The sequence below is a fragment of the Stegostoma tigrinum genome, chromosome 38 (assembly GCF_030684315.1).
Source record: "Stegostoma tigrinum isolate sSteTig4 chromosome 38, sSteTig4.hap1, whole genome shotgun sequence".
Classification (NCBI taxonomy): Eukaryota; Metazoa; Chordata; class Chondrichthyes; order Orectolobiformes; family Stegostomatidae; genus Stegostoma; species Stegostoma tigrinum.
Genome location: NC_081391.1, coordinates 18,705,016 through 18,720,187, shown reverse-complemented (window position 1 = coordinate 18,720,187; position 15,172 = coordinate 18,705,016). Strand labels below are relative to the sequence as shown.

The following is a 15,172-nucleotide window of genomic DNA, read 5'->3' as shown; positions in this document are numbered from 1 at the left end:
CCAACAAAATCAAAGACCCTCCCACCCCCGGTTATAAACTCTTCCAACATCCTCTGTTGGGCAGAAGAAGCAAACGTGTGCCAACAGGTTCAACAGCAGCTTTTCCTGCGCAGTTATTAGATTCCCGAATAGACTTCTCAAATTTTCAATTTAATGTTAATCTGGCTATTTGTGCACCTTCTCGGCAGCTGTAACACTGTATTCCTCACTCTGTTCTATTACTGTAATGCACAGGCCTGATTTGCCTGTACTGCATGCAAAATGAAACTTTTCACCGTACCTAAGTACGTGATAATAATAAATCGAATCAAATCAAAAAACATCCATACTCAAGATCATCATGAGGAGCACGTGGTGAACAGCAGGATAATATAACAGTCTCCAGAGACAGCATACTGGACAGTATAACTCCTTACCAGGATTGTGCAGCTTAGGACCTAGGTAACAAGCAGCAGCCGTTTCTTCTCTTGAAAATAATAACATTAAGGCTTCACTTGACCTGATCAGCAGGCACAGAGGTGTTGGATGAATATTTGCTGCAGTAGGAATAAGGCCAGCAGAATAGTGGATGCACTCAACAATGCAGAGGGTGCAAAGTGGGAGTTGACTATTAGAGTGGTGGAAGGAGCGATTGTGTGAATGTTTAAAGTGATGGACGGGGTGCCGCTTACTGTATGCGGTGTCTAGCTTCTTAAGTGTTGTTAGAGCTGCACTCATCCAAGCAAAAGTGGAGTATTCCCTAACGCTCCTGACTTGTGCCTTATGGATGGTGGACAGGCTTTGGGGAGTCAGGAGGTGAGTTACTCACTGCAAAATTCTTATCTTCTGACCTGCTGTTGTAGCCACTGTACAGTTCATGTACATAATTCTTTGACATTTGCATAGGGCGATTAAGAGAGTATTTAGTACGCTTGCCTTCATTCCTCAGACCTTTTGAGTATAAGAGTTAGGATGACATGTCGAGACTGCCATAGGACATCAGTGAGGCCTCTTCTGGAGTTGTGTCCAATTCTGGTTGTCCTGTTATAGGAAAGATATTATTAAATTGGAGAGAATTCAGAAGAGATTTACCAGGATGTTGCCAGGAATGGAGGGTTTAAGTTATAAAAATAGGCAAGATAGGCTGGGACTTTGTTCACTGGAATGTTGGAGGTTGAGGGATGACCTTACAGAGGTTTATAAAATCATGAGGGGTACATATAATGAGAATGGCAAAGGTATTTTCCTTGGGGTGGGAGTGTACATTTAAGGTGAGAGGAAAAAGTTTTAAAGAGGACAGACAGTGGTTCGTGTGTAGAATGAGCTGCCACAGGAAGTGATGGAGACAGATAGAGTTACAACATTTAAAAGGCATTTGCATAAGAACATGAATGGGAAAAGTTTGGAGGGATATGGGCCAAATGCAAGCAAGTGGGACTAGTTTAGTTTGGGAATATGATCGGCATTATCTAGTTGGACTGAAGGAATTGTTTCCATGCTGTAGGACTCAATGATTCTATCACTATATGGCAAATCCATTTCAGTCTCTGGTCAATGGTATTCATAGTGAACTTTGTCAGGAAGGATTTCCACTGAGTCAGATAACCAGAATCACTTTGCAGCTAGACTGCAGGTTGAATGGAGGATACTCTGTATCTCTGAAAAGCATGATTGTAGCTACATAGCTAAGGTTATGTTCTTGCACCTGCACAATGACATCGAGAAGCTGGAACAACATGATGGACACCTGTATCGTGGCCAATACAAGTGATGCATTGTTTCCTCACACTGATTTTCACCATCAAACCTGAAAAATAACTGCAATATAGCAACAGGTCTAGACATGACCAGTCTCTTGGCACAGTCACACGGTCACAGAGAGAGCCCTTACTTTGATTGCTAATGCTCCCTCCCTTCACCAACAAGTCACTTTACTGTTTTATTTTAGAAAGAAATATGCATTGGTAGGTAGGAGTATTGGATTTCTGGGTCATGCACCATCATCAAATTTGTTTCTTTTAGCATTTTTACAGGCATGATAACACATTGATCGGCCTCACTTTCTTGCATGCTTCATCTATTTAAAGGCTTCTTTCAACAAAACATTTCTGTTTCTTCCCGATTAAAGTACTCCACAGCAGAGTTCAGATACTTTTCAGAAATAACTATATGTCTTTAAATGCCATTTGTGCTAGGACTGTCTCCCAAGGACAGGGGCAATTAGCCATGATAGCCGACGAACCTATCTGGATTCACTTAGCAGCTTGAAATAACTCCCATCACCAAGTCACCCCTTATTTACTTGTGGAGAGCCCTTGATACTGATCCAGCTCCCTCAGAGCCACCTCTCAGGATGAACAGAAACCCTGACACTCCTGTTTATATCTGTCAGCCAGGGATCCCTGAATGGACCAGACTAACAGCCCCAATAAGGGAACTCGTATTCTATTAGGTCCACCCAGCTGACATTGTTACAATCACTATACAGCTCTGTCTAAAAAATACTTCCTTTGTGTTCCTAATTGCAGGATTGCTACCAAGGTAGATATATTATCTATATTGATACCAACCATCGTACTTTATCAGGAGGTCCCAACACCAAATAGGACTATTATAGACAAAACCAAACCATCAGACTTAAAGAGCTTGCTTCTGTCTTCCAGCATTGAGCTGACTTTTTTTTGTAACACACTAAAAGTTCACAACTGTCGCAATGATTACTGCCATCGGGAGTAGTGCAGGAATAATCTGCCCCTCAATCCCACCCCACCACCCAATTATATTCTAGTTAATCTGTATGTTAACCAGATCTATCCCACCTCCCTGCCTCCTCCAGATCCCAAAACTCTCTACGCACTGGCCAAAAAAAAGCAGTCTTCACACTGAAATTTTCATTGATTCCCAAAACCACAACAACTTTTGTTTGGGGAGAAGGTGTTCAGAATTTTTACCTTTGTATGAACAAGTGTTCTCTAACAGAACCCTTAAAGAGACAAGTTATAATTTGATCAAAATTAAAATGGAAAGCAGTGGAGAATCCTAGCAGGTGGGGTAGGATTGAGGGGCAGAACATTCCTGCACTACTCCCGATCATTGCCACAGTTGTGAACTTTCAATGTGTCTGGCAACATCTGTCAAGAGAGAAACAGTTAATATTTCGAACCCAATATGACTCTGCTGTTTAATTCTGAAGAAGTCTGAGCAAACTTGAAATGCTAACTCTGTAGAGGTTCTCCGGCAAAAACAGCTTTAATTTTCAGATTTCCAGCATTCGCAGTTTTGTCTAGTTTTAAGATTATAGCATGCTGTTGTGGGTTTGCCACAGCAGGGGATTACTGAATTCCAATGATCAACAATGCCTGTCAGCTTTTCTAAGCAATGGAAAACAAACTATTCATCCATGGAACAGTTCGAAACAACTCTATGATAGAAATCTAAAATAGGAGCAGGAGTGGACTATACTGACCTTGGAGCCTGCGTGGATATTCAGTATGAACATGGATGACTGTCCAACTCAGTCTCTCTTCCTGCTTTCTCTCCATACCCTTTTGAGCTCTTTATCGCTAAGGATTCTATCTAACTCTTCCTTGAAAATGTTCAGTGCTTCGGACACAGTCTCTTTCACTGGCAGAGAATTTTGTGATCCCTCATCTGTCGGCCCCCTCGCCTTGTAGAAAATGCCAACCAAAGAAGAACGAAGAAAGAAAGTCGATGTGCAAAACACAGGGAAAAATGTCAATCAGTTCCAGCTTCTTGGCTCTTTCCAGCCTTGCCATAACCTGGTCTCTCAAAGAGAGGAGCTAAAAATGCTATACATCCAGAAAAAAATTTACAGCAAAAATAATCTGCCTGAGGATCTATTTTAAGCCCTCCCCCATGGGAGGATCTGAACAGATACTGGGTCAGTGTCTAAACATCGCATGCATGTTTCTGTCCCTACACTAGCTGGGAGCATTGGCAGATGAAGTTATTTCAGAGATGCCAATATCTGTCAACTTTTAAAGATTTTAATAAGTTCAAACAAAACATGGTTCTTTAATAATCAAATGAAACTGCAAACTGTGACTTGCTGGTGGAGAAAGTACTCTCACCTTCCCTTTCCAGTTTAGTGCTAAAATGAGAATGATTTCACATATTCCTGCTCCTCATGTCACTCTTAGGTTATCCAATCGGTGACATGCAATTAGCATCAAGGTTATTGGCGTGAGCCAATGACACTGTCTGGAAAACAAGGGCAGTGGAACGTGTAGTGATTGTGATGAGGTCAGCTAGGTGGACCTCATAGAATATGAGTTCCTTTTTTGGGGCTATTAACCTGGTCCAATCAGGGAGCCCTGACTGACGGATTTAAGCAGGTGTGTTTCAGGTTTTGTTAATACCTGGATCTAAGGGAGCTGGATCAGTGTCAAGGTCTTTCCATGTACAAATAAAGGGTGACTTGGTGATGGAGTACCAGCTTCTGTGGAGTTATTGCAGAAAGATTTCATTAAAACAGAGGATGAACAATGCCAAAATGAAACAATCTGCCACAAAGGAGATGACTACATTCACTGAAACCCAGAAAAATACAAAATCAATTATGCATCTCCCAAAAAATACAATTCTAGTGTTTAATGCAACGCAAACAGGTGATTCTGAAGAAGGGTCATACTGGGGTTGAAATGTTAACTCTGTTTCTCTCTCTCTATAGATCTGCTCAGTTTCTCCAATGTTCTCTGAGGTTGTTTTACAGCATCTGTAGAATTTTGCTTGTGTCAAACGAGTCATTTGTTACCCTATCAGGCTAACAATCTCCCCTGCCAACCCAGGATCAAGCTTCTTCAGAAAACAACCTTTTCTGGATTTTTTGAGACCAACATTGAAAGATTGCTGGCCTACAGTGGTCAATAATTGCTCAGGCTACAGCAACCTGACTTAACCACCATTGTCACTCTTTTTTCCCTTTTCAAATTAAAGAGAGACACAAAACAAATCCTTAAGAAGGCCACTGTGTGGTCACTATCGGCGATAGAGAGAATGTAGAAGATGGTTTTGCACAGCTCAGTTACTTGTTAATACTTTCTTTTTCTTTAGCCCTTTGCGATTTCATCCTCCTCCTCCTCTCTCTGCCTGTTCTTTGTAAACTCACATCCAAATGACCATGTGTTGCAGTTAACAGGTAATTTTATCCCATTCTCATCCAGGTTCTGTATCTAATTTTCCTCCATATCCTGGGGCACTGCAGATGTTGCTCCAGAAGATAATTATGATTGAGGGAGGCCCATTGCAGTTCATCCCTTGAGGATAGCAAGAACTGTAGTTGCTGCAGTCAGAGATAATAGTGTGGAGCTGGAAGAATACAGTAAGCCAGGCAGCATCAGAGGAGCAGGAAAGTTGTCATTTTGGGTCGGAACCCTTCTTCAGAAATGGGGAGGGAGGAAGGAGCTGGTAAATCAATAGAGAGAGGAGGGGTGGGGCTGGAAAAGGTAGGTGGAATGGTGATAGGTGGATGCAGGTAGGGTGGTGGGGATTGGTCAGTGAGATAGATGGGGTGGATAGGTGAGAGAGAAGATGGACTGGTTGTGCCAGGTCAAGGAGGTGAGATGAGAGGGACGGTTGGACACGGGATGAGGCAATGGGATTTTAAAACTGGTGAATTTTTTTGTTACAGCCATTGGGCTCTTCCAGTGTCACAATGACATCACATGTGAACTTGAGGGGCCATACCTCATATCCTACTTGGGAGCCTACAGCCCAATGGCTTTAACATGGAATTCACCAGTTTTAATATCTCCCCAACATCCACCCCTTCTTCTCATCACACCTCCTTGACCTGACACAACCTGTCCATCTTCTCTCTCACCTATCTGCCCTACCCATCTCATGGACCAAACCCAACTACTCTCTACCTGCATCCATCTATCGCCATCCCACCTACCGTTCCTGAGGCCCATCCCTCCTCTCTCTATTTATTCCCCAGCTCCCTTCTCCATTCTCATTTCTGAAGAAGGATCCCAACCCGAAACATCAACTTTTCTGATCCTCTGATGCTGCCTGGCTTGCTGTGTTCCTACAGTTCACTCCTTGTTGTCACGTTCAATTAGTTTTTATTGTGGCTGCAGTGCATGCTATCTACAGAGGATTCTTATGGTGCAGTGGTAGTGTCCCTACCTTTGAGCTAGCAAGTCATGGATTCTTGTCCTACCTGCTGTCAAGGCATGTTATAATGTGCCTAACAGGTTGGGTAAAAATATCTACACTATCTACAACATGGGATGCAGCGATGTCCTTGAGTGTCCTTCAACAGCACCTCCTGAATTCTCATCCTTCCCCACCTAGTAGAGAAAGGCCAGCAGACACATGGGAACACCACCACAACTGGATCAAAATCCTGGAACTCCCTCGCTAACAGCACTAAGGGCGCATCTGCACCATACAGACTATGGTGGTTCAAGAAGGCAGCTCACCACCATCTCCTCAAGGACAACTAGGAAAGGGCAGGAACACCCACATTCCAAGAATTGATTATGTTAAATATAATCCATGGGTTTTCAGTGTTACTTAACTCTCTGGAATTTTAAGTAGATCTAATAATCACTTTAGGACTTCCTGGTAAAGTATCAATGTACCTTTTACAAGTTTGAAACTGTTTTCCTTCTTTGTCCTATTCAAGCAATGCATTATCAAGTAATTCTCTTATTTACTGTACCCATATTATTAAGCATCTAGTTTACCTTGTTCCCATCACTGTATAGACACTCCCTTTCAAAACAGAACAACTCACGTCTCTTCCAGTTTCCCTTGATAACACAGCTAACATGATCCCAGTGATGTCCTGGGCTGAGCATAGTTTAATTCGACTGGGAACCCAATGAAGTATCTACAAAATCACTTTAGTTGGCCCAAATACCCTGCAGAGGGTTTATTCCTTGCACAATGCAGCACTGACAGGCAGCAATCAGCGCAGTTTGACTTTATAAATGGTCAATGAATATGGAGGTACAGTGTCAATTTAATTTGTCTTCCTTCTTTCCTGATGGTGATAATAATAAATTGTGTGTATTCTTCCTAGATTAATCTCTTGCACAACCGTATCAATGAACATCAGAAATTGTGAGTATATCAGAAACACAGTATTATCACTAAGATATCTGTCTCTCTGTCACCCACCCCTCTTCAATGTGCACTGTTGGTCTATTCATGGAGCAGTGGTTGGGGGTGTGGTGGTGGGAGGTTGGTTAGATCAGTTGGCTGAACAGCTGGTTTGTATTGCAGGGTGACTGTTAGTTTCCTACTCTCACTGACGTTACCACAAAGATCCCACTTTCTCAGTCTCATTCCTCATCCAAAGTGCAGTGACCCCGGTGTTAAACTCACCACCAGTCATCACTCTCTTATGAGGGAACAGACCTATGTATCCTCAGGGACAATGGTGACTTTAGTTGCAATGTGATGAGATTTCATGATATGCACTCCAAAATCCAACAAGGTACTTTCACAAAGACAGATTTGCGAGAATGAGGATACAGTTCTGTAGAATGTTGCATACTTCTTCTGCTTTCCTGAAAGCAATGACAGCATCTATAGATGCCAGACATCCACAAAGTAGTGCTTGTTATTGTGATCTAACACATGACACTGAGCATGGAAGGCATCATTGTTTAATGATGCCTTATCTTTGCCCTTGCTGAATTGGGAACCACATTTAAGTACTTCCTTTTCTCTGGCTCTCTTGTCTCTCTGCCACCGCCATCTCAAATCACCAAGGCTTAAATTTTACAGCCACTTCTGTTGTACTAGGAATGGTCACTTTGTGCAACACAGACACTGGGCCTTTGGAGTCTGAGGGAACGCCCTACAGTGCTCCGTTTACGAAATGAGTCACAAAGCTAGGCAGCTTTGCTGCTTTCATACCCCAGTGTTAAATCCTCCGCAGCACCAGAATGGGATATCTATTATGTTGCCAGGGCAACAGCAGCACAAAGTCAGGCCAAAAGATGAATGAGCAGATGGAGCATCAGCTACAGATAGATCTTCAAGTGATTAAAATCATCTTTCTATGTCAACTGCTCAAAGGTTGAGAAACAAATCAACAGTTACATAACATTCTCTTAGGTGAACTGAAAATCCAAAGATGTGCAAGTTAGATGGATTGGCCATGCTAAATTTCTCAGTGTTTAGGGATGTGTTGGCTAGGTGCATTAGCCATGGGAAATGCAGGGTTACAGGGATAGGGTAGGAGGGTGGCTCTGGGTGGGATGCTATTTGGAGGGTTGGTGTGGACTCAGAGTCAGCCAGCACGGAAACAGACCCTTCAGTCCATGACGAACATAATCCCAAACTAAACTGTTCCCACCTGCCTACTCCTGACCCATTTCCCTCCAAACATTTCCTATTCATATATCCATGCAAATGTCTTTTAAACGTTGTAATTTTACCCACATCCACCAGTTCCTCGGGAACTTCAATCCACACACGAACCACCCTCTGTGTAAAAAATTTGCTTCTTGTGTCTTTTTTAAATCTTTCTCCTCTCAGCTTAAAAATATATCCCCTAGTGATGAAATCCCCAATCCAAGGGAAAATATACTTGCCATTCACTTATCTATACCCCTCATGATTTCATAAGCCTCTACAAGGTCACCACTCAAACTCCTACGCTCAAGTGAAAAAAGTCCCAGCCTAACCATATAACTCAAACCTTCCATACTCGGCAACATGCTGGTAAATCTCTTCTGAACCTTCTCTAGCTTGATAATATCGTTCCTATAACTGGGTGACCAGAACTGGATGCAGAATTCCAGAAGAAGCCTCAGCATTTTCCTGTACAACCTGAACATAACTCCTATACTCAAAGGACTAAGCAATGAAGCCTTTTTAACCATCCTGTCCATATGTGACACAATTTTAAAGAATTATGTCCCTGCACATCTAGGCCCTTTTGTTCTGCAACACTACCCAAGGCCCTACTATTATTTGTATTAATATTACTAATTGTATTAATATTACTAATTGTATTAATATACATGAATTACTATTATATAACTCCTACCATTGTTTACAAACAATGTCTACTGCTCTACCATCATCCTTTTTGGTAACTTCCTCCAAATCTCACAAGTTTGAGATGCGATTTTCTTTGCACAAAACCATGCTGACTATCCCTAATCAATTCTTGCCTAAGCGTTCATAAATTCTATCTTTTATAATAACTTCCAACAATTTACTCACAACCAAAGTCAAACTCACAAGTCTATAGTTCCCCAATTTCTCCTTCCAGCCTTTCTTAAAAAGCTTTCCCTTTAGATAAGGGAAGGCAATGGCCTAGTGGTATTATTGCTGGACTGTTGATCCAGACACCCAGATAAAGTTCTGGAGACCTGGGTTTGAATCCTGCCACGGCAATGAAATATCTGGAATAAAAAATCTAATGATGACCGTGAACTCATTGTTGATTATCAGGGAAATCCCATCTGGGTCACTAATGTCCTTTAGGGAAGGAAACCGTCATCCTTACCTGGTCAGGCCTACATATGACTCCAAACCCACAGCAATGTGGTTTACGCTGAACTACCCTCGAGGCAATTAGGGACTGGCAATAAATGCTACCTAGTCAGTGACACCCTCATCCCGTGAATGAGTAAAGCAAAAAAAACCGCACAATATTAGCCACCCTCTAGTCATCAGGTACCCCACATAAGGGGTCTTGTAATTTTCTCCCTTACTTCCCACAATGTTCTGGGATAAATTAGATCAGACCTGGAAATTTATCTACCTTTGTATTCTTTAAAACCTCCCGAACTTCCTCTTCTGTAATTTTAACTGTTTTTAAAACAAAGTTTATTTCTCTGCATTGTCTAGATTCCATTTCTTTCTCCACAGTAAAAACTGATGAGAAGTATTTGTTTAGTACGTCTCTCGTCTCCTGGGGTTTAACACAAAGATGACCTCCTTGATCTTTAAGAGGCCCAACCTCTCTTGCTTTTAATATACTTTTAGAATCTTTTTGGATTATTCTTAAACTTATTTGCCAATGCTATGTCATATCCCCTCTTTGCCTTCCTGATTTCTCTCTTAAGAATGCCCCTACACTCTTTATATTGATTAAGAGTTTCAATTGAACCAAGTTGTCTATATCTACAAAATGATTCTCCTTTATTCTTGAATAGAACCTCAATATCTTTATTCAACCATTGTTCCTTAATCTTATCAGCCTTACCCTTCGCTCTAACAGGAACAAAATGCCGCCAAACTCTTGTCATCACACTCCTGAATGCCTCTCATTTGTCAGTCATCATTATACCTGCAAACAGTTTACTCCAATCAACTTTTGGAAGTTCTTATTTACATACTATTAAAATTTGCCTGACTCCAATTAAAATCTTTTACTTTTATGGAAGGCTCATCCTTTTCCATAACCATTTTGAAACTAATATAGAATTATGAACTCCCGACCCAAAGTGTTCCCCCACTTTTACTTTAGTCACCTGACCTGCTTTCCAGTAGGTGCATCCACACATTGATAAAGAAAATTTTCTTGAGCACATGTGACAAATTCTTGACCATCCAAACCTTTGGTACTATGGTAGTCCCAGTTAATGTTTGGAAAATTAAAATCCCTCATTATTATAACCTTATTATGCTTACATATATCTGAGATCTTCCTACACATTTGTTTCTCAATTTCTTTCTTACTGCTGGGGGGACTGTACTACAATCCCATCAAACTGATCTTTCCTTTCTTATTTGTAATTTCTACCCATATATTTTCACTGGATGACTTTTCAGAAATATCTTCCATTGTTACAAGAATAATGTATTCTTTAATCAAAAACACCACACCCCAGCCCCTCCTTTCTTGCCTCCCTTTTATCCTTGCCATATCATCCAAAACTGGGAACATTAAGCTGCCAGCCTTGATCATTTCTCAGCCAAGTTTCTGTAGTAGCTATGAAGTCCCAATCCCATATACTTAAACATGCCCTGAGTTAATCAGTCTTACCTGTAAGATTCCATGCATTGAAATAAATGCAATTTAGTTCTTCAGAGTTACTACATACTCTGACTGTCTCTTGTCTTTCTTTCCTAATTGACATGCTCTCCTCACATTCAGGAACTATCCCATCAATCCTTCCATTTACACTGCAATTTAGAATTCCTACACTTGCCTTCTCTATCCGTATAAAGTCTCCCTTAACAGAATGAGCAAATCTCCCTGCTAAGATACTGGCTGTTTTCCAGTTTAGATTAGACCCATCCTTTCTGAACAAGTCTTTTCTACCCCAAAACACATTCCAATCGTTCAAAAACCTGAATGCCTGAATAATACACTTCAGCCATTGATTTATTTCCTTTCACCTTTTGTTCCTTCCCTCTTTTGAGTTTGGCTTTGCGAGTAAACCAGAAATTACTACTTTCAAGGTTTTATTTTTTAATCTTCTACCTAACCTCCTAAATTTACTCGGTACTGCTTTGATCTTTTTCCGAAAAATGTCATTCCTACCAATGTGTACAATAATTTCCGGCTTCTCAGTCTCATCTTTAACAACGCGCTTGGATCATTCAGAAATGTCTTTAATCCTAGCACCAGGAAGGCAACAAACCATCCTATATTTATGCTCACTGCCACAGAATAGTCCTGATAGAAGAGCTCCCTATAACAATAATTCTATTAAATCTTGTCAAACACAGCTTAACATAAGAATCCTTACAGGTGTCCAATAACTGACTGGCCCTTCCATTTTCCTCAGAGAGACTGTCCCCTTGAGCTGTTCCAAAAACTGAATATCTATTTGAAAGAAGAATAGCCACTGCAGGGTTTTGAACAACCTTCTTACCTCTCCCTACAGTCAACCATCTATCTGACTGATCCTGATGTTGGGCTAAATGGCCTGTTTCCACACTGTAGGAATTCTAAGGAAAACAAAAATGTAAATTACAGCAGCTAATGTTTCAAGTCTAGATGGCTCTTCATCACAGCTGACGTGAAGTGTGGAGGGGCTAGTCTTTATGCAATAGTGGGGGGCGGGGCGTGGGGAAGCGGCGTGGAATGCTGGGGGAGAAACTATGCTAATAGTTCACATTAAGTGATCAAAATGCAAGAACAGTGGAACAATGGTGTGTCTAACTGCCAGATTGGAAAGAACAGTTAGTCCCACTAAGGTGGGAGGGGGGGGGGGGGAGGAGAGAAAGGACATGGTGACAGAGAATGGAGCAAGTAAATCTAAAAGACAAAGAAGGAATGGGAGTAAGTTCACAATCTAAAGGTGTTGAACTCAATATTAAGTCTCTCTTCTGCTTGCTCCTCAATTTCTGACTGGTGAAAAAAGGTAGTCGGATTCAAAGGGGAATTGGAGAAGTGCTTGAAATGAAATATTTTCAGGGCTATAGGAATTGGAGCTAGTTAGACAGCTCTTTCGAAGAGCTGAAACAGACAAGATAGGCCAACGAGTTTCCTTCATGTTTTCTTTGGGGATGATGCATCAATTGGGATCTCACTCCCTTGAGGAATGATCCTACATAATATTATATTGCATCACTCTTGCTACCTTTTGTGTTATTTTGTACACACTCACCGTACTTATTAATTTTATTCATTCATGGGATATGGCTGTTACTGGCTGGGGCAGCATTTATCTCTGTCCCTAGATGCTCTTGAGAAAGTGAGCTGCCTTTGTGAACTGCTGCAGTCTGTGACTACAAAAACACGAAAGATTCTTTCTCCAAAGCCTCATCTCAAGGCTCTAGTCGTGAGAGCTACCAAGATTCAATATGGTGGGCTAGTTTTGAGAGCTACCAAGATTCAGTATGGAAGACAGTGAATGGCAGGACGGCTATTCGTCTGTTGGAGGTTTCACAGTTTGGCCTGATACAGTTTTCAGCTGCCATCCACACTAGGGCTTTTCACAGTTGGAATAAGTGAATAAGGAGAAGTAAACATATTGTTATTTTTAGGTCGATTCAGTTAGGCAACTTCACTGCAATCATATCAGAGAGAGATAAATTCTGGAGCTGAGCATGCTGATAGCATGAAGGCAGACATCACAGAATATACAGCACGGAAGCAGCTCATTCGTCCAAACGCAGACATAGTTTAAAAATAAGGGGTCACCCACTAATGACAGACATGAGGAAACTTTTTTTTCTCTCAGATTGTTTGAGTCTTTGAGAATTCCCTTCCTCAAAAAGCCATGGATGCACAATCTTTAAGTATTTTTAAGGCAGAAGTAGATAGGTTCTAGATTACCAAAAGGATGCAAGATTATCGGAGGTATACAGGAATATAGAGTCAAGGTTAAAATCCGATCAGCCATGATCTTAATGAATGACAGAATAGGCTCAACTGGCTAAGTGGCCTACACTTGTTCGTGTAAGAGGTTCTTATCAATGCTTATGTCTGACATGAATTCCTGCAGTCTACTTTGTCTAATCCTGTCAATACATCAAACTATTCCCTTCTTCCTCATCTATTAATCTAGCATCCCTTTCATTCTTGTACTTCAGTGGCTGCTCCTACAAGGAGATCTGGTGTTGCTGGTATGTTGATGATGACCCCTGGCTAATTATGAGGCTTATATGGTGAGGTCTCAGACGCTTCACCTCCCTATCAGCCATGACTGTGCCTTGGGAGTGGGTTATGTATCTTGTTGTTCCCTGTCATCTTTGCGATTGCTCTGTTCACACACTCTTCCTAGGCTTCATGGGTGTGAGAAGAGCTGGCTGAACATGCCATTGCAACACAGGTCAAAACTGACGGGCTCATCACTTTGTTTTGAACGGTTTCAGAACTGAGATCCCCGGGTAACTGCTAGCAGAGAACACAACCAACTTCCTGGAGTTATAAGTGAACGTGTTGGAGCAGTGTTTGAGACCACAAATGTGCTCACGAGCTAACATTTTGGGGTCACAAGCTCTGAGATCGTGATGGCCAAAGCTCCTTATCCCTTGCCTGTAATAGTTTTCCCTTCCTTCCCACTCGTTCACAAGGCTGGGAGGGTCACAAAGGTTTTTAATCTCAAAATGAGGTTGCACTGCGAAAGATTTTGGGGAGCACTCAGTTAAGAGAGTTCTGGGGAAACCGATCTCCCTTTCTGATAATAGCTGTGCAGCTTGGCAGTGGATCATGGGTACAAGACCCCAGATCTCCCACACCGTCAAATGTACCAATGCTATTTGTCCTTGTGTTGCCCCCGAATCCCTACCTCCTTTCTAATGAACTGCCAATTTGCAACTGCAACGTCAATACACTAACCCAGAGCCAAGTTTCACAAATGGCACAGTCCCTCGTGACTTGATTTGTTCTGGACACTTAAATGGTAGTCTGCCCTTTGCAATTTCACAGCATTAACTTCTATGTCCCTTTCTCTCACAGCAAAAAAGCAGCGGGAAAAGGGAAGGTTGGAGGCCGCTGGAAATAAACAACAAAGTACATTGGACGTGCGTTCAGAGATCTGCTTCCGTCAGACGGCATGATTCCAAACACAAAGACACACTTCCTGACATAGCTCCTGTGCTTTTTTTCCATAGATACATGGCCAAAATGTGTGTTTCTTGCATTTGATGAAATGGAATTTCCTGAACCTTTCCCTCACCTTCAATAATAAATAAAACAAATAACAAGACAACATCTGCAGAGTTTGGAAGTGTACCTTTTTGGCCATTTTGTTTTGTTACAGTGAATGACCGACAGTGACATTACCAGTGACACTAAGCTCTGAGCACTCGACTTGCCTCCTCAATCTGTCTCCCACTTCTTTGATCAAGTGTCAGTAATGCACTGCCTAGGAGGGTGTGTGTGGAAGCAGTCTATTTCCTCTGGCAAGTGTGTCAATATTCAGATGTCACAGATCTGAAGAAATTGGCAAACAAGCCAGAGAGGAATTGGGAATTAGTTTCACAAGGAGAGTTGTTATAAGCCATAACGAATTAAGTGAAATCTATAAGAATATCCAAAAGGCAATTGGATTTGCACACTGGGAGAGCTAATTTTCAGGGTTATGGAGAGAAAGCTGGAGAATGGCACTAAAACTCCTGCAAAGAGCCGGCATAACTATGACAGGCAGATTGGCCTTATTTTGCCTGTAAGACTTTACAATTCTATACCTTTCTCCTCTATATACTTTACTGATTGTCCCCTTAAAGGCATACATGCCACTCACCTCAATCACTCCACGTACCACACTCTCAACAAAAATGATGTCCATGCACTGTACAT

General features: G+C 41.6%; 1 protein-coding gene and 1 long non-coding RNA gene across 2 annotated transcripts in view; one reads left to right on the top strand and one right to left on the bottom strand.

Annotated features, from left to right (window-relative positions):
• Positions 1–14,582, top strand: part of tnnt1 (troponin T type 1 (skeletal, slow)) — a 68,866-nt gene extending 54,284 nt beyond the window's left edge. Inside the window, exons 12-13 of the mRNA XM_059640565.1 lie at positions 7,031–7,071; positions 14,330–14,582. Of these exons, the coding sequence (XP_059496548.1) occupies positions 7,031–7,071; positions 14,330–14,375 (87 nt within the window). The 3' untranslated portion in view covers positions 14,376–14,582. The remainder of the gene's footprint in view (positions 1–7,030; positions 7,072–14,329) is intronic.
• The window catches only part of LOC125447270 (uncharacterized), a 137,702-nt gene that overhangs the window by 117,034 nt on the left and 5,496 nt on the right, over positions 1–15,172 (bottom strand). The window lies entirely within an intron of this gene.